At 45.2% G+C, this 25655-nt stretch overlaps 1 protein-coding gene across 2 annotated transcripts; it reads right to left on the bottom strand.

Annotated features, from left to right (window-relative positions):
- Positions 1-8297: 8297 nt before the first annotated feature.
- On the bottom strand, positions 8298-25304 carry dse (dermatan sulfate epimerase). 2 transcript variants are annotated; one of them, XM_052052134.1, is made up of 6 exons: positions 25135-25304; positions 23151-23607; positions 17419-17672; positions 14033-14272; positions 13717-13924; positions 8298-10826 (listed from the first exon to the last, which is right to left on the bottom strand). In XM_052052134.1, the coding sequence occupies exons 2-6, from the start codon at positions 23561-23563 to the stop codon at positions 9080-9082; spliced, it is 2862 nt and encodes a 953-aa protein (XP_051908094.1). In that variant the 5' UTR covers positions 23564-23607; positions 25135-25304; the 3' UTR covers positions 8298-9079. The 2 variants fall into 2 exon arrangements, with proteins under 2 accessions (XP_051908094.1, XP_051908095.1); XM_052052135.1 differs by lacking the exon at positions 25135-25304 and having other exon boundaries at positions 23155-23303.
- Positions 25305-25655: the final 351 nt, after the last annotated feature.

The following is a 25655-nucleotide window of genomic DNA, read 5'->3' on the forward strand; positions in this document are numbered from 1 at the left end:
ACAATCACCTTCCACAAATGAACAATATTGTGATGATCAATTGTTTTTACATTTGTTTTCCTCTTTGTTTTCAAATCTCTGAATAATCTCGCGCCACCGTACCTCTCTGAGCTCATACGCCCCTACACCCCTGCCCGGCGCCTCAGGTCTGTGGACCAGTCTTTGCTAGACGTACCAAGAACTAAACTGAGGCTCAGAGGGGATCGAGCCTTTTCTGTTGCTGGTCCATCTCTCTGGAATGACCTCCCACTGAACATTCGGCAAGCCTCCTCGCTGCCCATCTTTAAAGCCCTCCTCAAAACTCACTTGTATTCTTTGGCGTTTGACTCAGCATGACTTAGATTTGCTCTTGATTTTACTGCTTGGTGCTTTCTACCGCCTTATTACTTATTACTTATTACTGATTCGTCTTACTGTTTATTGTATATGTTAAATCGCTCCATGTACAGCACTTTGTATGCAGCGATGGCTGTTTGAAAGTGCTCTATAAATACTGTTGACTTGACTTGACTTGACTTACAGGCTACAGTGGACAACAGTAGAAATGCCATTCAGACTTTTAAAAGGTGGTGACATTGAGCAACACTAAAATTGTATTTAAGTCCTTTTAGGCAGGTAGCCATGGATACTAGCTCCGGCTAGCACTCGTGGCTAACAACACTGAATGCAGCTTGGCCGTTAAACAGACGAGTTTAGCAGAACTAGGTCAGCTTCTTTCCAGCCAGACATGGGCCTCCGTGTCGCAAACGGACACGTCCAGGCAGACAAGAAGCTCCGTGCATGCCGCCAGAACTGCCAGTAAGGCAGCAAAGAGCACCGCATTCTCCACCAGAAATGCAGTGGCGTCGCTGTGTGAGTTGGCCGACGAGGTCACGGGTCGGCAACACAAAATGTTGAAAGAGCCGTATTGGAGCCCCCCCCCCCAAATATGATTTTATATATATATATATATATATATATATATAATCCTCATCTCACCCCTCGGGTGGTGTCCGTCCCTCGTTCAGCTCGGGTCCTCTACCAGAGGCCAGGAAGCTTGAGGGTTCTGCGCAGTATCCTTGCTGTTCCCAGCACTGCACATTTCTGGACTGAGATATCCGATGTTGTTCCCGGGATCTGTTGCAACCACTCATCTAGTTTGGGGGTCACTGCCCCGAGTGCTCCGACCACCACAGGCACGACTGTCACCTTTACCTTCCAGGCTCTCTCCAGCTCCTCTCTGAGCCATTGGTATTTCTCGAGTTTCTCGTGTTCCTTCTTCCTGATGTTTCCATCACTTGGGACCGCTACATCCACTACAACGGCTTTCCTCTGCCCTTTATCTATGATCACGATATCTGGTTGGTTCGCCATTACCATCTTGTCAGTCTGGATCTGAAGTCCCACAGGATCTTCGCTCTGTCATTTTCCACCACTTTCGGTGGTGTTTCCCATTTTGACCTTGGGGTTTCCAGTCCATACTCCGCACAGATGTTTCAGTAGACTATGCCAGCCACCTGGTTATGGCGTTCCATGTAGGCTTTCCCTGCCAGCATCTTACACCCTGCAGTCATGTGTTGGATCGTCTCAGGTGCCTCTTTGCACAACCTACACCTTGCGTCTTGTCTCATGTGGTATATCTGGGCCTCGATGGCTCTGGTGCTCAAGGCCTGCTCCTGAGCAGCCAGGATGAGTGCCTCTGTGCTGTCCTTCAGGCTAGCCCTCTCTAGCCACTGATAGGACTTCTTGAGATCAGCCACTTCAGTTATGGTCCGGTGGTACATCCCATGTAGGGGCTTGTCCTCCCATGATGGTCCCTCTTCCAGCGCCTCATCTTCTGTTCCCCATTGTCTGAGACATTCTCTGAGTACGTCATCCGTTGGAGCCTTCTCCTTGATGTATTCATGGAGCTTGGATGTTTCATCCTGGACAGTGGCTCTCACACTCACTAGTCCCCGGCCTCCTTCCTTTCGGCTTGCGTACAGTCTCAGGGTGCTGGATTTGGGATGGGACCCTCCATGCATGGTTAGGAGCTTTCGGGTCTTAACGTCCGTGGTCTGAATCTCTTCCTTATTATTCCTGCAGCGTATCTGATCACTGGCAGGGCATAGCTGTTTATTGATTGTCTGATTCTTGCCATTGAGCTGGCTTCTTAGGACTTGCCTCACTCGCTGGAGGTATTTGGACGTAGCCGCTTTCCTTGTTGCCAGTTAGAAGGTTGCCATTGGCTTGTGGTATACCAAGGTACTTGTAGCTGTCCTCAATGTCTGCTATTGTTCCTTCAGGGAGTGAGACGCCTTCAGTGCGGACTACCTTTCCTCTCTTAGTCACCATCCGACTACATTTCTCAAGCCCGAATGACATCCCGATGTCGCTGCTGTAGATCCTGGTTGTGTGGATCAGGGATATATATATATATATATATATATATATATATATATATATATATATATATATATATATAAAATTCTCCCCAAAACACTGGGAAACATTCATTATGTGTTTCTCACATTCATTACATGTTTCTTACGGGAGACGGGGATGGGGGGGTGGGGATGATTTGGGAGGCTTCAGCCCCCCCTACAATGGACTTAACACCACCCCTGGTTCACACATTAAGAAACCAAAGTCAAGAAAATGTGTGCAGTTGCAGTACAGTATTTTATTTGCAAATGATAAAAACTGACTAAAAATGGGAATTGCTTATTGTACATAATTTAAAGGTATTACATTTCATATTGCATGTGTCCTGAACACTGCCAGCATTTCACTGAGCAATGCACAGGCCAACAAATTTGCTTCGGGACACAACACAATTCAATTCATTTTGGATTTAATCTGTGTAGTGAATCGTTATACCCGAGAAGAGAAATGGGATAAATAATTACAGTATTTTTTAACTACGGTAGTATTTCTTATTATTCTGAAGGGCTATGTAAAATGTTTGATTTCTAATGCTCAATGTACAATGTCAACAAGTTGTACACCAAATGTGTGTTGCATACTGAATTGTAACGGGCAAAATTCCATTGGCAGAAGATAGTTTAAATACCTCCTAAATGTACCATTTTAGCGACGTCTGTGTGTGTGTGTGTTAAAAAATAACCTGTCCACATGAAATACACTTTGGCAGACTATCAACCACAACATAGAAAAAACATGGGTCCTGGGTATGACGTTAAACTGCATCCAACTGGTCCTCCAGGTTGGGGGGTTGGGCGTGAGGTTAACAACCTCACCCTGTAAAAACCTGCTGCCTTGTAGGTTGGGTCTCTCTAGACAAAGGCTAGGAGAAGGCAACTCTGAATCCAAATCCCCCTGCTGCCTCGCAGGGTCTGCCTCTTAGGCATTGGCTACGGTGGTACACCCTACCAGTGTACCCGGAGTGGAGCCCCGACAGGCAGGGTCAGACACGCAGTCAGCGACCCTGGCAACTCCTGCAGCAGACCCGGTCCCAAGTGTATTGGTTCATCCTCTCCCTTGGGCTCCAATCGGCGACGCCGAGAGGGGGACACTACAGCCTGGGCAACTCAGTGTCTCCATATCCCCCGCCCAAGCCTTCGACGCGCACTGGAGAGTGGTCTCCACCGAAGTCGCAAGACTTCGTAAAGCAACCACGGGAAGAGGCAGTTCCCGGTTCATTAGAGTTCCGGCCAATTGGCGTGGAGCCGGAGCGCCAGGGGCCTCGTCCGACGGTGGGAGGAGTCATCGCACTCCATTGGCTAGCTACCGCCCGCCCCAAACTGGGCAGCCCCCGGTCAATAGGGTGCTAGCCCGTCACATTCGCCTGCTCTACTGGGTGCGTAGAGAGCAGGGGAAACCCGGAAAGCGAGTGCCTCCATGCACCAGGCAAAACATGCAAGAGAATGAAGTCCCCAGCACTTCGCATAGCAAGCTGGAACGTCAGAACTATGTGCCCCGCAATGTCCCCCGACCCGACTCAGATCACTGACCTAAGAAAGACCGCCATCATTGGGAAGGAACTGGCCCGCTTGAACATCAATGTGGCCTGCCTCCAGGAGACACGCCTGCCAGACAGCGGATCCCACAGGGAAGAAAACTACACCTTCTTCTGGCAGGGTCGGCCGCAGAAGGAACCGCGCCAGCATGGCGTGGGCTTCGCAGTGAGGAACTCCCTGCTCCACGCAGTGGAAACACCGACCGGCGGCACGTCCCGTCTCCTCTCCCTGCGCATGAAGACCACAGCAGGGTATGCCAACATCATCTCAGCCTACGCCCCCACCCTGACGTCCTCCCCAGAAGCCAAGGATGAGTTCTACGAAACTCTCGAAAATGAAGTGACACGTATCCCCAAGACCGAACTCCTCCTGATTCTCGGCGACTTCAACGCACGTGTGGGGGCCGATTGGCAGGCTTGGCCCTCTTGCCTCGGCCCACATGGAGTTGGCCGACTGAACGAGAATGGCCAACGCCTCCTTGAGCTGTGCTGCCACCACAGCCTCTGTATCACCAACACCTTCTTCGCAGGCAATGACCGCCACAAGGTGTCCTGGAGGCACCCTAGATCCCACCATTGGCACCAGCTGGACCTAGCAATTACAAGAAGATCCAGCCTGAACGCCATCCTCCACACGAGGAGCTACCACAGCGCAGACTGCGACACCGACCACGCCCTAATCGCCAGTAAGGTGAGGCTGCAGCCTCGCAGAATCCACCACGCCAAGACCAAGTGCAAGCCGCGCATAAACACCTGTGGCACTGCCGACCCGGAAAAGGTGAACTGCTTCTCCACTACATTCAGAGATAAGCTGAAAGAGAAATATGACAACACCACAGAAGACCCCGTCCGTCTCTGGGACCAGCTCAGAAACGCCATCTACGACTCCGCAATGCTCGCCTTTGGGAAGAGAGTGCGGAAAAACGCAGACTGGTTCGAGGCGCACTGGCTAGAAATGGAGCCTGCAACAGGAGCCAAGAGAAAGGCAATGCTTGAGCACAAGAACAACCCCTGCCCCAACACCCGAGACACCCTCCGTGCTGCCAGGAGTAAAGCCCAGCGGTCAGCCCGCCGTTGTGCTAACAAATACTGGCAGGACCTCTGCATGGAGATCCAGTCAGCTGCTGACCAGGGCAGGACCAGGAGCATGTATGAGGGGATCAAAACGGCAACGGGTCCATCATGCAACAAAACCGCCCCTCTCAAGTCCAAGACCGGTCACACGATCCAAGACCAAAGCAGGCAAATGGACAGGTGGGTTGAGCACTACCTAGAGGTATATGCAACTCAAAACACCGTCGCAGGAGCAGCCCTTGACTCCCTGCCTGACCTTCCCCTCATGGAGGACCTGGACAGCGCACCCTCGCCTGACGAGCTTGCGAAAGCAATCGACGCTCTAAACAATGGCAAAGCACCAGGCCAGGATGGCATCACCCCTGAGGTACTGCGGCATGGGAAACGCTCCTGCAACCGCTGCACCAGCTTCTGAGCCTCTCCTGGGAAAAGGGCCACATCCCAAGACATGAGGGATGCCTCCATTGTCACCCTCTACAAGAACAAGGGGGACCGCAGCGACTGTAACAACTATCGGGGCATCTCTCTGCTCAGCACCGTTGGGAAGGTGTTCGCCCGCGTCGCCCTGAAACGGCTTCAGCGCCTCGCCTCACGAGTCTACCCCGAATCGCAGTGTGGCTTCAGGGCTAAAAGATCCACAGTGGACATGATATTCTCCCTCCGCCAGCTTCAAGAGAAGTGCCCCGAGCAGCAAAGACCTCTGTTCATTGCCTTCGTTGACCTGACCAAAGCGTTCGACCTGGTCAGCCGGAGCGGGCTATTTCAAATACTGGAGAAGATAGGCTGTCCACCAAAACTGCTCACCGTTATCCGCTCCTTCCATCAAGACATGCAAAGCACAGTCCGCTTCAACGGCGCTACCTCCCAGCCATTCCCAGTCAGCAGTGGAGTGAAGCAGGGGTGCGTCCTTGCACCAACCCTATTTGGAATCTTCTTTTCCATCCTCCTCCAGTATGCCTTCTCCGACTGCGAAGAGGGGGTATACCTCCGCACACGGCAAGATGGTAGCCTCTTTAACATGGCAAGACTGCGCGCCAAGTCTAAAACCTACAACATCCTGGTAAGAGAACTACTGTTTGCAGACGATGCTGCCCTCACTTCCCATAGTGAGGCAGGACTCCAGCACTTGGTGAACAGACTCTCGCGTGCGTGCAGGGACTTCGGGCTCACGATCAGCCTAAAGAAGACAAATATACTAGCCCAGGGAAACACCGTCGCCCCCTCTATCACCATCGAGGACACACCGCTGCGAAATGTCGACTCCTTCACCTATCTCGGCTCAACCGTCACATGTGCAACAACACTCGACGCCGAGATCAGCTCGAGGATCGCCAAGGCTGCCGGTGTGATGGCGAAGCTGTCGAAACGCGTCTGGGAAAACAGCCTTCTGAGTGCAAAAACCAAGGTTATGGTGTACGAGGCCTGCGTCCTCTCCACCTTACTCTACGGCAGCGAGTCATGGACCACCTACGCTAGGCCGGAACGGCGACTTAACACCTTTCATCTACGTGCCCACCGGCGGCTGCTGCGCATCAGGTGGCAGGACAGGATTCCAAACACCGCGGTCCTCCAACAAGCCGGCCTCCTAAGCATCCAATGCACCTTGATGAAGAGGAGGCTCCGCTGGATCGGCCATACTTCTGCATGGACCCCCACCGGCTGCCGCGGGAAATCCTCTATGGCGAGCTGCTTGAGGGACGCCGGAGTGTGGGCCGGCCCCTGCTGCGCTACAAGGACACTTGCAAACGTGACCTAAAGGCGGTCCGGGTGGATCCCAACAGATGGGAGAGTGCAGTGGCAGACCGAGCCACCTGGCGCAACACCATCCGCATAGGGGTTGCCGAGGCTGCGGCGGAGGAGCAGGACCGGGCCTCACAGAAGCGGGCAGCGAGAAAGTGCCGCGCAGCTGCTCCACGCACCACCCCACCATCCTCAACATTCACCTGCGTGAAATGCCAGCGTGAATGCCACTCAAGAATAGGGCTCTTCAGCCACTCGGGCTCATGCGTCCAGTACAGGACCTAATCCCCCCCTACGCGTCGACCATCGCCTTTCGAGACGAGGATGCTATATAGACTATCAACCACAACATAGAAAAAACATGTCAAATGAAAGAGCGCAATCTCAGCAAAGTGGAATTACTCATCACACATTCGGCTAAATTGTCAAAATAATCAACACCCAATGTGCAAAGCCGAAACCGAAACTTAGTGAAAGCCTGTGTGGAGTATGTAAACAAAACCCGTGAGTGGATGAGTTATTTTTTTAATACAATACTTCAAATCCAAACCGCAAACAGGGAGTGTGGACAGTCAACCAGCATATCTAAAAAGAGAACCAACGGAGTTTGCTTTCAGTGTGCGAGAGCTGCGGCAGAACAACTTGTGGCTGCTTCATCTAAAGCAGCCACAAGACATGTGTCTGCTCACAATGAGCTGCGAAAGATTCTATAAGAATGCATGAAAGTGTGGCCGATAAGGCTGGGGAAGTTTTAGTCCAGTGGGATTACTTAGAATGGAAAAACTTTCAGTTTATATCCTGCAATGAAAATGTTTTTGTGGTGAGTGTGACATCAGTCCTATAACTTTTCTGACACACCTCATATATTCACGCGGGCATGGCATCAGTGTACTTGTTGTACTATATTAATATCTACTGTTCCAGCTAGCTCGAAAGCAAATTCATTTAAAACGTTCCAAATTTCCTTGCAATGAGAAAAAAACAAAACAAAACAAAGTGTTGGAGAATGTCTGGAGAATGTTTGGGGTAGCTTTGTGGCCTTAAACGAACCCTGACGAGAACTCAGCATACGCTAACTTCATCAGTGGAAAACAGACTTTAAAAGGTAAGTTACTGTGTTTTACACATTAGACAAACAGTTCCATTTGGATGTCACGCGGGGTTCGGGGTAGTCACAGGAAGTCACCGTGTGTGTCATGGTTTCACGCTAGCCTGAAGACGAGAGTGTTGGAATCCATTGTCCTCAGCAACCTACTGTGTGTCTCCTCACTCTGTTGTTTTTGGCGACCTTTACCTTAATTCAGTGTGGGCTGGACGTCTCCCCAATCATTGCACCTGTCTCACCGACACACCTGGCAGTCTTCACCTCGTCAGCCACACGCTCCTCTGCAGCAGTCAGGAGAGTCTGATAAGCCACCCGTTGCCTTTTCGTCAGCTACCTTCCCAGCCGTACTCGATGCTGCCTAGCTGCTAAGTTCTAGCCTTGCTGTACACTGACTCTTCAACCTGTTGTCTTGTCCAGGGAAGCCAAGACAACAAGTATTATAAAAAACGATGAGATTTATTTGAGAAAGAAATAAAAACATAGAGGGACACCATTCACAGATCTGTCAAGAGTCTTCCCCCCCTCCACGTCTTGCGCTCTCAATTTATCGTGTTGGGAGGTGGTGAAGGTAAGCGCAATCAGCATTTTGAGCAGCTACACAGAGTACAGACTAGTGCATGTGCAGGCAACTTTGCTTATCCGCAAAATAACTGGTCAGCATTCAATAGTACGAACAGTTACTTCCATTTAGCGCTGTTATATGTCAAATTCCCATGACACCGTCCCTCTTCCTGACAATAAAACCTGTTCTGAGTTCATTGCGTCTGCCTGTGGGTCCTGTGATCATATCGAGCCGAACAGAGAGCGGTTTTGGTTCGAGTGTGTTTGTGTGAAAGCTCATTTCCTACCTCGGCATGGTTCCCAATTTAGATTGCATTTGAGCTAGCACATTAAAGTCTAGATTCCTGTTTTGATTTTAATTTTTTCATAAAAGAGCATTCAAGCAACAAGTTTTTCCTCATGAGGTTGCAGGGTGAAAAAAAAACAGAACTAGATCCTTTTTGAACCGATAATCTTAGTTCAGGTAATTTGTTTTTTCATATATACAGTATATATACCTGTATATTGTAAAAAACTGGACAGGTTCATGAAAAAACTCAACTTTGAACTAGTTTGCATCGGAAATGACCTTGCCCAACACTGCCTGTCATCAATGCCACCCAAAGAGTTTCACTTGGTGGGTTGCGACTCGCCTTTCCAGCTCGAGAAGCCCACTCATGATGTTAACATTGAATGTGAGAGCAGGATGAGTAGAGGTACAGTAAGATCAGGCAGTCGATCGTGAGGATGGTATAAAAACATCTCTGTGTGTGTATGCTCCGGCCTCTGTGAAAGCGAGTCAATAAGACCGCCAGTAGCAAAAAGAAAGTGGCCGTGTTCAAGAGGAGAAACAGTCTTATGGAAGAGGCCGTGCTGGCGACGCGCTCGTTCCCGGTCGTCACCAACATATTGACCTCTTTGAATTTTCGGCCTTTCACAAAGCCGCCCTTCCTGTTTTTATGGCTATCTGCATATTCTATAAAGGCTTGCGAGTCTGTATCTCCCTCTTCTGGACTGTCCTCATATACGCGCTTCGATGTCCTCTGCCTCACTTTCTTTTCACTGATCTCGATCTGTGTAAAAATGTCAGGCAGATTTTCCGAGAGCTTCTCTCCAAGGTTCATTTTCTTTCCCATCTTGTCCTTGGCCTGTTTCTTGGACAAGGCGAACATCTTCTCGATGACCTCCTCCGTTTTCTTTTTATCGGAGAACTGAAGCAGGCGTTCTGCAGTCTTATGAAAGCTGTCGGTATTCAGTACCTTTCCAAGAATATGGCGCTCCATCTGCTGAAAGACTGGTTTGACATGCTGAAGATTGTCCTCCATCAGGTTGACATATTCCTCGACTTCTGCAGGTGAGCTGTCGGCTGGAGCTGACCTTTTCTCAAATACGATCTTCTTTTGGTCCATCATCACCATGGCAAAGAGAGGCTTGCTGGTGACTTCGCCAGTCAGCAGGTAAATTGTGTAAGCGTGCTCCTTGGTGGTCAGGTAAATATCCACTCTTTGGTCATCACCACGCAGGCTGACGCTGGCGAGAGTCACACCCGGTCCAAAAAATATGTAAGCGACTCGGGTGTGAGGAGATCTTAATGGCATTGTGACGTTCACATAATTCGAGCCATTATATGGATACCCCCGTGGATAACGCCAGTAACCGACGACACCTCGATGACTGTAACCTGTATCATCCATCCAGAACATTTGATATTTGTCTCGATCATGAGATACAAATGCTCCGTGCATGTCGTTGACTTTTATATCCTTGAATGGCAGTTCTGTATTGTGAAAGAATGTGCTCATGGCCCTGGATGGACTATCGAGATCCAAATGGATATGGTCCACCACAAGTAAAAGCTGTGGGTGAAGGAGGAGGATGTTTCTCTGGAATTTTCGGATTTTCAGGTCTGGATTGTAGGCGGAATGCCCTTCCCCGCGAATGAAAACCATTCCTTGCCTCTCCATGGCTGCTTCGATTTTGCCACGAGCGTCAGCAGCAGGCCCCGCTTTGTATTTCAGCCACTTGGAGTCACAGGCTTCTGTTACCTGTCCAGCCCATGGCTTAAAACAACTCCCTGTGAGGGCTGGACCAAACAACACTGCATTATTCAACAAAGTGTATTTGGGTCCGTATAGTGCCTCAGTGATGAATGGAATCCCATTGGGCACAAAGGTGAAAGTGTTCTGATCAGGGTGTTCATGGCCAGCATTGAAGTTTCTCCACCCTTTAATCCATTCTTTGTATTTGGTCTTGTGAACAATATCAAAAATTGCACGTCCCCCCAGCTTCCCCGACTTGAAGGAAAGAAAAGAGTGGTTGGTGCCAGTCGGTAAAGCGCTGCCATATGTCACGACACCCCAGTCCTCAAAATAATGCAGCTGAGATGTCCCAAAATCCGATGGGGGCTTCGGAATAAGACCCGGGTCATACCTAAAACAAAAATAGAAGTGAAGACCACGAGAATATTAGGGGGTAAAACAGATTTAAAATGACATACAGTGGTATCTCTACTTATAAAATTAATTGGTTCTGGAAGAAATTTCTGAAAAAGAAAATGGTATAAGTAGAGGTGTGTTTTCCATGTAAATGCCCTAATCCGTTCCACACCCCCCCCCCCAAAAAAAATTCAGACATGTTTTCTAAAGCATAAAAATGCATCAAAATATGTAAGAAATACATGTTACGATTAGATTATTGCACAATAAATGAGGGTTGTGTATAATGTAAAAATGTATATACACACACACACACACACACACACACACAGTGAAACCTCGGTTCGGTTCGGTTTTCGAACGTCTCGGTTCTTGACCAATTCGGTTTCCGACCAAAAATGTCAATTTTTTTATGCCTCGGATGACGAAAAATTTCGGTTCTCAAACAAACTGAGCGTACTTGAATGCGTCACTTCACTCTTCTCGACTTCGCTTCCTCATGTAGCGTCCATTGTGAGCTGACGTTTTTGTATTGTTCAATATAGTTTTTTTTTAAAAAGCAGACGTGTTTGGTGAAACGTTTCCTTGTGTAGCGTCCATTGTGAGCAGACGAGTTTGTATTGTTCAATAAAGATTTTTTTTTAAAAAGCAGACGTGTTTGGTGAGACACTTTCTCGTGCAGCATCCATTGTGAGCAGACGAGTTTGTATTGTTCAATAAAGATTAAGAGATTAAGATTTTTTTTGTTCTTTTTGTGTTTCTTTTGTCACTTTGTGTTTGTTGTTACGTCGTGTGGACTTGATGTGGACCTTTTTCAGCATTTTTTGGCCACGACATTCATCAAGGAGGAGACTCTGTGCTTGGTGGTTGCGCCTTCTCAGCAGCATGGGTATACCAGCACTGTTTTTGACTGGAGGAATGTCGGCGCCATTTGACTGTCGTTGCTGGACAGTCCCGGGGCGCTTGTGTCTTGCGCCTGTAATGGGCAGCATTTTTCACAGCCCCGCTTTGTTCAGCGGAGAGATCGGTGCTGTTGAACGGTCTGCGGCTGGATGGATGGAGGTCTTGAGAAGCCGACGATGAGAAGAAAGGAGCGTTGGCGCGGAGTGCCGATGCGGATTTGAAGCTGGGAGTCGCGGCTTGGAGTTTGAAGCGGATTACGTGGGACAGGAGAAGTGAACTAATCTCTTTTCGTCAATGGATGCTACAGCTTTGTGTTTGCTTTCAAAACTTAGCTTGTAGCAGACGTGTGCACATTTTCAGCATGACGTCTCTGATCCACTGGAGAAAGGACACTTTGATCCTCTCCTCTTTCATCTAGAACTGCTTCAGACAACAAAGTGTATGCAGAAAATTGGTGAAGATTGAACGACTGTCTGTGTCCTATGTGTTGTCTTATGTTTTTTTTGTTATTTTGACTTCAAAATGGCGCCGCGAGAGTGGCTGCCTTTCCAGCAGCTCCTATATTTTGTTGTTCTACTTCTTACTTTCATAACTTTGCTGCTGTGAATTGGGAATTTCTCCATCGTGAGACTAATAAAGGTTTTTTTATCTTATCTTAAAAAGCAGACGTGTTTGGTGAGACGCTTCCCCATGTAGCGTCCATTGTGAGCAGACGAGTTTGTATTGTTCAATGTATATATATTTTTTTAAAGCAGACGTGTTTGGTGAGAACTACGTAATATCGGACGGTTATTTTTGCATCGTGTATCAGCCTCATGACACAGACGAAAGCAAGTGGAAGTGGTAAATGGTGCGCAAAACTATAGAATTTAAGAAAGATTTGATTGCGAAATATGAGTCAGATGTGCGGGTGTCTATGTTGGCTAAGGAGTTTGGGATGCCGAAATCCACCATCAGCAGCATCCTAAAAACGAAAGACCATCTGCCCGATGACAGCTGGGATACGCACACGCCCCACGACAGAAAGAGAGATTTTTATGTTATAATATTAATGTTAAAATCAATGAAAATAAAACATATTGCAGTTCGTTTGTACAGTATTTTACATATTACCCGTTCTCTTATTACATGTGTACAGTTTATGATGTAAAATTGTAAAGAAAAGTGGTTAAAAAAAGTTTTGACTTGGAACGCATTTTAAAAGATTACACCGATTCCAATGGGAAACATGGTTTCGGTTTTCAAACAATTCGGTTTTCGAACAGCATTCTGGAACGGATTATGGACGAAAACCGGGGTTTGACTGTATAATATATATAAAGAGAGAGGGGGGGGGGGTGCAAATGGTCTGGTGGTACAGACTTGTGACTAGTGTGCGGGCAGCATGGGATGGGTTCTTAAATCTCTAAATGACCACGCGCCACCTTACCTCTCCGAGCTCATCCGCCCCTACACACCTGCCCGGCGCCTCAGGTTTGCGGACCAGACATTATTGGAGGTACCGAGAACGAGGCTGAGGCTCAGAGGGGATTACCCTGCTCGCTGCGCATCTTCAAAACCCACAACAAAACTCACTTGTATTCTTTGGCATTTGACTCAGCATGACTCATATTTGTTCTTGGTTTTGCTGTTTGGTGCTTTCTACCGTCTTTGTTACCGATTTGTTGCTTTACTGTTGTATATGTTAGTTGTTTCATGTACAGCACTTTGTATGCAGCGAGGGCTGTTTAAAAGTGCTCTATAAATACAGTTGAGTTGAGAGTCTGTTGGTGTGAGTGTGAGCGCGTGTATGGTTGTTTGTGCGCCCTGCGATTGGCTGACAACCGGTCGGGGTGTCCCTCACCTACTGCCCGATGACAGCTGGGATAGGCCCCAACAAGCCTTATGAGGATAAGGGGATAAGAAAATGGATGGATAGATGGATATATATATATATACACACACACACGCACGCAGAGGCAAACACATATTCCAAAGCTCACCAGATGAATTCTGTGTGGAGAGTACACCATCGCTGGCCTTTGCCAGCTTGTCCAACGCCATCTGTCACTCGGTTTTGATGAATCATATTGGCCAGCCAGTTCCCACTACCGTTACGCATTACAAAACGGTCCAAGAAAACCAGCTGGCTTTCCGGTCCGTAAAACCAGTTGTAATTTGAATCAGCAATAGCAACAGTTCTCTGAAATCCTAAAAAAAAAAAAAAGTTTTGTCGACAGGAACAAATTCGAAGTGCATTTTATAACAACACAGGTTGAAAATAAAGCAACAAAATTGATATGTCGATGTGCAAATTACCTGGAAGGATGGTCCTGTACAGGAAATTGAAGTGTTTTAGGAGCCAAGGGTGGTCGAAGTGGCCTATAGAAAAGTGACGCTGCACCAGAAACATGTACTGGAACAGAGAGCGGGTTGTGTAAGTCCCATAGGCCACTCCCTCATACAGGGATCCGTCTGTGACATCCTGAAGAAGAACCATTGATTTCTCCATGATGGACAAGACCTGCTTTGTCCACAGGTAAGCCTCCTGCAGATAACCTTGAAAACAAGCATGTTTAACTCAGACTAACATTCTGTTCATTTACACTATAAATGGGTGTCAAGCAAACACTCGGTCCGGGTCTCGAAAGCAATCGTATATATATATATTTTTTTGTATTGTATGGCAAAATAAATCTACAAACTACAAACAAAAAATAAAAAACACAGGATTGTTAAATTTGGGGAATAAATACTAGTGAGCAGACTGTCAAGTACAGATTCGCACATGCATCCTCTACAGTACATTCAGAGTCCCTGAATGGGCTGCAGAAAGTTCGTGCTCTCATTTCTCTCTGTGATGAAGCCATGAGTGCATCTTTCATCGCGGAAAAGACTGAAGAGGAGACTTTGTCAGAGACAGTATTTAACAGAGCACCTTTAAGCAGATAGATGTGGATGTATCTGCAGATTTGGAGGAATACAACTCAAAGCACGATGCATCAGCTTCAAATGAAGAAAACCCAAAAGAAAAAAACAAAAAATGGCAATATAATCCACATCAGTACAAGGCCAACAACATGATGGGAGCACAAAATATTTTATGAATGACTTCATGTTGCACAGGAGCGACAAGTTCTTCATTTACCAGTCTGTCTTGATAGTCACGCTATCTCCTGCAATACCTTGACGACATTTTATGAGGAAAAATGGAGACAACAGAAATATTAACCCTTTCTTGGACAGCAGCCATGACAGTGGACAGTTTATCATGTTATCAGGTTACAGGGTACATGAAAGGGTGAATGACATGTCATGAAATATGAACTTCATGGCTATTTGAATGATCACTGAGCAATGCTGTATTATTTCTCTCTTTTTTGTCAATGTGTAAAGGGACCTGGTCATATGTGAACTTGAACTGCCTGTACCTATTTGTAGAAAATAGTATGTACAGATGCACTGTAAATTACATGCATCCATTTTCAACACCGCCTATCCTGTTTAGGGTCGCTGACTTCGGGCAAAGGGCGAAATGGGTACCGGTCGGTTGCAGCGCCCATTGGGAGACACCGACCACCATTAACACGATTGGCAGGAGTGGGAAAATTAATCCAAGCTGCCTGTACCAAAGTCAGAAGATTTTTTTTTTCTTGCCGTGTCATATTTAAAGTTGTCCATACATCCAATAACTTGTATTTGTATATATATATATATCCAACTGCCCTGTGTCAACCGTCAAGACCTTCAAGTTCTTGGGAATCAGTCTCTCAGGACATGAAGTGGGAGGCCAACATGAACTTCATCCTGAAAAAGGCCCAGCAGAGGATGTACTTCCTGAGGCTGCTAAGGAAGCACGGCCTGCCACAGGAGCTGCTTAGACAGTTCTACACAGCAGTCATCGAATCCGTTCTGCGTTCCTCCATCACAGTTTGGTTTGGGGCCGTCACAATAAAGGACAAAATCCGACTGCAACGGACAAAGTTAGGACTGCAAAAAAAAAATCTGTGGGACTGCTCTACTCACTCTCGAGGACTTGCACACTGCAAGAACCAGGACAAGGGCACGGAAAATCCTCCCGGACCCACCACACCCTCCCCATTACCTTTTCCATCTAGTCATCACCTCAGGCAAGCACTACTGAACCATGCGTACCAAAACCAGCAGATATAATACAAAGCCTTACTGATCAAATTGACTGACAATTACAATTAAAACTAACTTGAGGCCCTTTAACACAATAGGCCATCCTTCCATACCAAATAATTCTATGAGCAATAATTATGCAAGACAACCATATATCTATATGTTATCGTTTGGGAAAAGCTGCATTCCAGAGTTACCCGTATGATCCTCTCGTCAAAGTCCTCCAAAACCGCTTTTCCCTGGTGTGGAAAAAAAAGGTCCAATGCATTAAATGTTCTCTTATGTTGAACCTCCCCTCTCAGCCTCGGGTTGAATTCCCGAAGTGACATTCGCCATACAGCCGGGCTTCCTCCAGATCCGTAAAGAGCTTTTCCTTTCCGTCGTAAAATACGTAATTTCGGTGGATACAGTAATCTAAACCTGACCCTGGGCTTGTCGTGCAGAATCTTCTTGGCGGGGGTGAAAGCCGCCCATCATCTAACCACTTCTGGCGGGAGATCTCCGACAATGTGTATGAGCAGGACCCGGTATGAGAGATCTTTAATGGTCATCGTTTTCCGTATTATGTCATCATAAACATGACAGTAATGTATCCTCACAGTAAGGTGTCGAAGTTGTCTCGAGGTCTCTCTCTTTTAATGCGGATCGGCAGTGGTTTCTACTCTGACCTGTAGCGAACCGTACCTAGTCAGTTTGGAAGAGCACCAAGACCACCTCAAAAAGTGGCTCTTGGTCAGTTTGTTTAGTCCGCACAAGCATTCGTTCATGTGGATTCACACCTCAATAAAAGGCCCGGACCGATATGGGAAATAAAACCGACAGACCAAACAGTGTCGGTGTGAATACATCCAAAAGAAGTAAAGCTTGAGGCATTTGTCAACACAGCTTTCGTGTTATCTTTGTACCAGGGCCTTATGCTGTGCCCAAAATTCTCCCTGTGGTGAAAAAAAGGATACGTTGTATACGTACAACCAGCCCAAGTCTCCTTGACAATATTTATTATAAATACTTATACCGGGGGTAAACATTTTCACGAGCGCACACGTGTATTGGCTCCCGTTCACTTATATCATCCTCGGACGGCGCTACATTAGTTGGAAGTGGGATTGAATTTGTTTGTTCTTTTAAACTGCAACAACAGATATATTTGCAATGTACAAAAAATAATAATTATTATTATCAGTATCGGTATCAGCCATACAAAGCGGGAAATTATTGATTATCTGTATACATCGACATTTTTATGTCATGCATCACTATGAATAACTCAAGGCTAATAACATGTTGTGTATCCAAGAGGAAAACATTAGGAATTTTGCAAAATAAAAATATGAGTATCAAGATTTTGACTACCCTGATTCAACTCCAACCTACCACCACCAAACCAAACTTGCTGCAATCATGTAACGTGGCCCAAGGTATACATTTGTGGAATATATGCAGTATAAGCAACGTGATGAGGAATAAGGTCAATTCATCAAATATCAAGCACTTTTTTCATTGGTTGCCACTATAACATCCTGTAGGCTAAAAAGACACATGAACACATTCTTACTGACCTTGAGTCATATAAACCAGGCTTCCTGTGAGCAAAGCCACACAATTAGTTGGCTGATGGTTGTGTAGGTATTGAAATCCCCAGCCACGGCTATAGGATTTCTCATACATAAGATGAGATATCTTGCCGATCACCTGGAGAAATCGCTCCTGTTGATCCTTGCTCAAGTATTCAAACAGGAAGTCATAAGCTGTGGCAAACCCAACCAAAGAGTGTGCCACAGGAACTTCATCCCAGGGGGCATCTTTCACCAACCTGCAGGACAAAAGAGGATTTTTTTTTATCAGCACAGCTATGAGTTTGGTTTGTTAAGTAGTAGTGAAGGCTCCTCCTAAAAGAGCTCGCCAATGTGAGTCATTCATATGATTCATCTGGCAGAGTTTTCACAGTTGATGCCTTTCGTGATGCAAGCCTCCCATCTATCTCCAGTTGCAGAGTGTTGGGGGACTTTCCGGGAATCAAACCAGCAACATCTGACTGAAAGGAGACATGCGTGTGCACCGTCAAATTGAAATGAGAGTCGCCGCTTGGAATTGAAGCGGATTTACATGGGACAGGAGAAGTGAACCGATCACTTTTTTTGTCAATGGACACTACAGCTTCTTGTTTACTCTCAAACTTAGCTTGTAGCAGACGTGTGCACATTTTGAGCATGACATCTCTGATTCACTGGTAAAAGGACACTTTGATTCTCTCCTCTTTGATCTTGAATTGCTTCAAACAGCAAAGCATACGAAGGAAAAAGTGGTTACGATTGCATGACTGTCCGTATGTTATGTGCTGTTATATTATATTACTTAAAATAACGTTAAATCCTTAATTTAACAATACATTTTTTTTTGACTGACCATATCAAACCATACGATACTGAAAAATACATTTACATAAAATCAATAACTAATAATGCATTCAAACTAATCACCAACATTATCTCAGCATATCAAACCATACGATACTGAAAAATACATTTACATAAAATCAATAACTAATAATGCATTCAAACTAATCACCAACATTATCTCAGCATATCAAACCATACGATACTGAAAAATACATTTACATAAAATCAATAACTAATAATGCATTCAAACTAATCACCAACATTATCTCAGGAGCACAATATTAAAAAAAAAACTTTGACCAGATATATAAAAGAATTTGTGCTTTTTTTTTTTTTTTTTAAATCAAAGATGATGTCTGGATTAATGGCTACAATGAGCACGTTTTGCAATGCACAGCTTTTCGAAGCAGGACACAGCAACTCTCAGCTCCCGCTCAATGTGTAGCCGGGACCTGTATTTTAGTTTACTGAAGTAGCAGTCACAAAGCGGCATGATTGTTGGCAATATTCGGCATGTTTTCGCTGAAAAAAACTAAAGCAGGTTATCGGCATGTTTGGGGTGTAATGTCTTTAAGTGACGCCTTAATTTATTTGGCTTCATGCTGTCCGCTACCAAAACTTTTAGACACAGTAAGCACATTGATCTTTCCTCGTCTGCGACCACAATCACATCAAAGCCAAGCGCTACATACGCCTCGTCATATTTCCTCCCTGAGAATGCTCCCTGCGCAAACTCTGCCAATGAGAGCGTCACTGCCCCCTAACGTAGTGGAGGTGCAACTGCATGTTATTTTAGGACAGTAAAAAAATAAATAAATAAATCAAAAAGCATGTTCCCCGAGGTCAAACACGTGCCCCTTGACGGAGCCTGGCGCCCCCCCAGGGGGTCGCGCCCCAATATTTGAGAAACACTGCTTTAGGTTAATGGCTCTGTAAAGTGGCGGCCCGTGATCAACTGGTTAGCGTGTCGGCCTCACAGTGCAGAGGTACAACGTTCGATTCCGGCTCCATGCTTCCTGTCTGGAGTTTGCATGTTTGCATGATTGGTGCAATGTGGGACTATCACCATCATATTTTATGATGAATAAAATATAGAGACTTTGGGTTCCCTTGTGTGGAGTTTGCATGTTCTCCCTGTGCCTGTGTGGGTTTTCTCGGGGTACTCACCAGAGTACCCCGAGAAAACCTCCCACATTCCAAAAAACATGCATGGCAGGTTAGTAGAACACTCTAAACAGGGGTGGCCAACGTTTTTGACCAAAGATCGACTTTTGAAGGGACTAACCTCTCACAATTGACACGATTGCGCACATGCAAGCATATACACACGCATGCACGCCGGCGCCGAACCATGCACACGCGCGCATACACATGCACGCATGCCATGATGGGCAACAGCCGGAACGGCCCCTAACATGAACGAAACCGAAACACACAGACGCACAAATCCACCGCCTACTAGGGATGTGAATCTCAGCACTGAGGACGATTCGATACACATCACGATCCACTGCCAGCGATGCGATACTTAAACGATACACGGAATTTTCCGGCGATACGATGCGATACGATTCGATACACATTAAGTTCAAATCAATGCGATCCGATACGATACAATGCAATTTGTTGCGATATTGTACAATTAAACATGATGCAAATAAGCAAAGAAAAAATGCTTTTAAAAAGATGGAATTCAGTATGGTATTACAAAAAGGATACCACTTTATTCCTAATAAACAGTAGAACGTGTAAAACAACTTATTTAAGCCCTTTCACAATTGGGTTTTGTGCAAAGAAAATGTAAACAATTTGGCACCTGAGACTCACAGCTGTTGCTATAGTGTAAACACAAACAGACTATTCTCACTGAGTGTCTTATATGAAATATAATAATGATATATATATGTATATGAATCTATAGCGCAAGATGTCCACCCATCCACTGTAAGTGCAACTCTTTGCGCACTGTTCAGCGACACAGTAATCTCACTTCTCACTTTGTTGTACACATCGGGAATATGTTTGTAAGTGAACACAGACCTGTCTGGTATTTTATACCTGGGTTACAAAACGTGCACGAGCTGTCTGAAACCCTCGTTGTCCACCACGCTAAGGCTGGAGGTCTTTGCATATGAAATAAGCAGTGGCCTTAGTTATAGCCATTGCGCGGTCACAGTGAGTTGCAAGGGGACTCCCAAAATAAGAGGCAGTTTTTTTCTGATCCTGACCTGGTTTACCAAGAGTTTCTCTGGTGTCCGACGAGGAACTGGGCGGGGAAGCGGGAGGGAAACTTGTCGGTGATCTGGTGCCATCGGTTTAAGTGGGTCTGCATATTTGTGGTGCTGCCGTTGTATGGCTTCTTAGTGCGACATTCCTTGCAAGTTTTATCAAGCTTTCCATCTTTCTTTTCGAAACCGTAGTATTTCCAAACATAAGATTTGAATGTTGCGGCTGCATTAAATATAGTAGTTTCCTTGCTGCTGCGTGCGCTAACTTCCATAATGTTTCGCTCGTTGTGTACTGGACTGTATGTGACGCACGGCTACCGTCCGTATTCAACACCAAACGCAAAGCAATGATGGTGCATTCATTGCGCCTAGGAAAGGGCAGATATGTGACGTTTAACATGAATAAAACGGCGATTGAATCGGATTTTACCGATACCCATCAATGCATCGTGATGAATCGCGATTTCACCGATACCCATCAATGCATCGTGATGAATCGCGATTTCACCCGTAAATCGCGTCGTCCCCAGTGAATGAGCCGATGCACTCGGATCGCGGACGTGCGCATCGATGTATCGATTAATATCGATTATTTTCCACACCCTTACCGCCTACCCATTTCCTCCTAAAATCCCTCGCGGTCAACTTGGGACCAGTCTGCTGGCTCTCGGTCGATCGAGATCGACGTATTGGCACCCTTGCTCTAAATTGTCCCGATGTGTGAGTGTGAGCGCGAATGCTTGTAGGTCCACGTGTGCCCTGCGATTGGCTGGCAACCAGTTCAGGGTGTCCCCTGCCTACTGCCCGCAGACAGCTGGAATGGGCTCCAGCACGCCCTCGACTCTCGTGAGGATAAAGTGGATCAGATAAAGGATGGATGGATGGATGGATGTTCTTTCAAGCACTTTGTTACAGCTACAGCGGTTGCGAAAGAACGGGGTACACCCTGAGCTGGTTATCAGCCAGTCGCAGGGCACACATAGACGGACATCCATCCGTACTCACACCTCAGGACAATTTAGAGTGTTAAATGAACCTGCCAAACATGTTTTTGGAAAGTTGGAGGAAACCGGAGTACCCGGAGAAAACCCACGCTTGCCAACTCCAGAGGAAGGCCGGAGCCGGAATCTAACCCTGTACTGCTGCACTGTGAGGCAGACGAGCTAACTAGTCGACCACCGGGCCGTCACAACTGATTGTAATTTTTTTTTGGGGTGTAATAAGCACAACACTGTACATTTGCATTCAGAGGCGACCCAGTCTTAGTCTTCCATTAAACTGAAATGGGCAACTCATAATCACATGATTCACATCTGCGTGTTTCATTTCCTTTCAGTGGTGGAGACAGGGTTTTGGAAACAGCTGTGAAACATATTTCCTGTACCAAAGCCTAATCATGGAACAATGCATTGTTACTGAATCTCACAAAAAAAAAAAAAAAAATGCTAGGTGAACTGAACATGATATTAACCCATTATTAAAAACAATTAATGGGATGTCAAAAGTATAACATCCTAAAAAATAAAATAGCCTGAAATAAATTCTTTTCACGCGTTTTTGTATTTTTAGAGGGGATGCCACCACACAGGGGAATGAGTGATGGATAAGATGGAAAGTGTGATAACCATAGTACGGAAAAGGAAAGCGAGTACTTGTGAGTAGATTCGCACATATTTGCGAGTATGTTCAAACGTTCTCGCAGATACCTTCAAACATCCTAGCAACTATGTTCGAAGATACTTGTCGGCTAAATGCTACAAATGTAGCATTTTTCCAAAAGTATCATGGAGTATTGACTTGCACGAGTAGAAAAAGAAAATTGTAGCATTTGGCCTTCAGTATACCAACATGTTCGAAAATTAAATAAATAGACAATGTGTAATCATAATTTGATGGTTTTATTATGCATGCAGTGCATGATTTATATTCAGCATGTTTTTCCCCACAGAGGAATAACTTGACCATTACTGACTTTTAAAATGTTTTTTAAGCATTTGGCCTGCAGTATACCAAGATGTGAGAAAATGAATTATGTTTTGGTTTATGATTTTTGGTAGACTGTATTGTTTTCGTGTTTTGTGGTGTTTCACTGTCTTTTGTCGTTAATCTATTGTTTTAACAGTCGTTGTTGTAGTATGATTAATTATGGTCAATTCACAGCACTTTGTATGCAGCGACGGTTGTTTTAAAGTGCTCTATATAGATAGTTGAGTTCAGGTGAGCTCTCAAATTGTCATCAACTACTGTTTTCCTTTCTTTTATTTTTACCAGTGGTTATTTTTCTTCTTCTGGACATTCCAAATGGTTATGCTGGCCAAGATCAATGTTGTGTGATGACATTACGTATTTTATCATCTGCTCACTTTCTTATCTTATCTCAGCTTTACAATTGGTTATTTTTCAACTCTCGGAAAACTTTCTTTTTCACCTCACAGTGTAAAATTAGTCTACAAGAGATAAAATACAAATCTGAAAATAAGATTTATGCTTAGCATTGACAACGATCTATTCATTCAATAAATCAATGAACAGGACAAAGCTTGGGCAACAAAAGACACCTGTCAGTTATGGAGCAATACTTTGACTAACTTATTTTTATCAAGACTTTTCTGGCATGAGATATTATTTTCAGAAATTAGATAATTAAACAGGATGAAAATGTACCAACTAGGCTGAGCTGCCATCCTCTCCATGTAGTCTTTGGCAAGATCCACTGCTCCAGCTCTATGTGGGTACAGCAGGCAAAACATGGAGAGCACACCTAGGTTGTTTCCATAAACCTCATTCCATCTGGCACTGAATTCTATTGGGCTCCAGGGAGGCAGGTACTCTTCTGGGCGTTCCAGCATAGTTTCCCCGGCCTCGCGGATCCGTCTTGCCATCTCCCTATGAGTGCTTCCGGCAGCCATCTGAAGTTCTACAATGTCCGTTCGATCGAAATACAGCATTGGGTGCCCATTGTAGTTGCCTTCCATGAAGGGGATTCCCCCACTTGGGTCTGCTGCAGTCGGAGAGAGCAGGAGCAACAGCAGACTTAAGAGGAAGACTGTGGGGGCCCCACGAGTGTGGGTTCTCATCGTCTCATCAGAGAGGGGGCTGCGACATTGCCAAAGGAGTTCAACTGAGAGAGGAAAAGGATTTGAAGAAGTCATCACATACTGTGCACAAAAGCCCCACATTCTCAGAATAATCAGAGACAGCTGTTGATAGCTGAGCCTCTCCAACAGAAATATCCCATTATTCAGCACAAAACCCCCAAGTCTTTGTTGTTCCGTCTTTTAATATTGCCACGATGCAGACATCTGTGGATATTGCTTTCCCCTTTATAAATTGATTAATCATATTCATGTGAAAACAAATACTGGTCAATTAGACTAGGAATGCACACTCATATGACCAGACAAGCAGGCCTGCTGATTTCTGAAGAACCATTACTGTTTCAGTTGAAACGGTCTTAAAATTGATGTGCTTCACAGAATTATTAAAGTCGGCCTACTGTTTTCAAGTGAGTAAATTCCATGAGCTTAGCAGAGCTTTTGGCAATAGCCAACTGGAAAAAACAGAAAACAACTTCCTAATGCTTAGATGTATTCTGTTCCTTTGTTTAATTGTTTTCCTCATCACTTCTGAGTTACTGTAAGGGATTAGTCAAGGAAAAAAAAATCAAATGACAATGTAGGCAACTGAATTGCTTTTCATTACCAGATCTTGAGACGCAGTAATGTCGCTGGTTTGATGGATAAAATGTGACAAAAAAAATTAATGCATCCAAAATCCAACGTATATTGACTGAGTATTTTCATTTCAATACTTTTTTGAGTGAACTAGTTGAAAGGTCTATAGAAGCATGTTGAACAAACACTTCAAACAAACATGCAAACTAAATATAGTCATGAGTCATTCATGAATCACAAATAAAATGTGAACATTTTAGCCCACAAAGTATTTATACGAATAAGTATTGAATAAAAGGGATTTGCTTTTAAGTGAATCGTGATATATTTTGGCATAACTATGAGTGAATAATTAATAACTAATAATTCTCAAAAATAAATGTCTACATTCACATAACGGTTTATAACTATTACCAATAAGATTATTAGTCATTACAACACGTTTTTGTAGTTATAGCTCACGTGTTAGTTGACTGCAATCTGAAAAAAAAATAATTGATGATAATGTTAATCACACTGATTAAAAAATAAATGTCCAAAAATATATGAATGTCCCCAAGCAGATTAATTCACACAGGGAAACGCATGGTTGGTCGCTACCCCGAGGGCCCATATTTTACGTTTACAAGAAAACTAAACAACCGGTATATTTGGTGGTGAAGCATGAGAAAGTTGTGTGGGTGGGAAGCTATGTGTAAAGCTACCCCTTCTCAATCGAAACATGCTCGACATCGTCATTGGATCCTGTCACAATAGTTTGCCTTAAACTGGAAATGGTCATGACTTTTCCTAATGCACACTTTGACATGGATACGGCAGTTCCTTTCTTTGGAACACTGTAATGAACTCCAGCAAATACTGGTTAACAATCTCTCGATAATGCCAATAATACCATTTGGTCATACAAATGTAGCCTTGTTCACTACTGACTACACACTAAAGCTCTGAAGGACTTTCAGTTACGTTCACTTTACCTGTCCGAGGAAGTATTCACCAAGTTTACTCCGGTCATTTCAAATTTCATCCGGCAGCAACATCGATGTCAAGGTGAAAAAGAGATTTTATGGGCTAAGAGCAGCGCAAAGGAATGTAGTGGCGAGGAGGGAACATAATCGTAAGTGGGAATGTGTGGTGAAAAAAGTGGGCGGGGGAAGAGGGATTTTAAAGGAGACCTAGAGTTTTTTTTTAAGCCCCCGCCCCCCTTTACACCCTCCCCTCCGACCCTACGGATACAGCCGCTTGTGCCGATTCAAAATGTCTGTCGTGGTGGCGGTTGAAGAAAAGCCGAATGTTTAGATATGGTGAATTAAAATCCATGACGTTTGGGTTTACCTGAGTTTTACGCCGTATTCCATGAAATTAAGTACGAATTGATGGATCCATGGTTTGGGTGTGGTCTGTCCAAGTCCTGTTTAGAGTTGGAGAAGTCAAAAGACCTGATTGGGGGTTGGGATGTCAATCTGGTGCTCCCCAAGCACAGCAGACAGAAGTGCTT

This window comes from Hippocampus zosterae, chromosome 19 (genome assembly GCF_025434085.1).
Source record: "Hippocampus zosterae strain Florida chromosome 19, ASM2543408v3, whole genome shotgun sequence".
Lineage (NCBI taxonomy): Eukaryota > Metazoa > Chordata > Actinopteri > Syngnathiformes > Syngnathidae > Hippocampus > Hippocampus zosterae.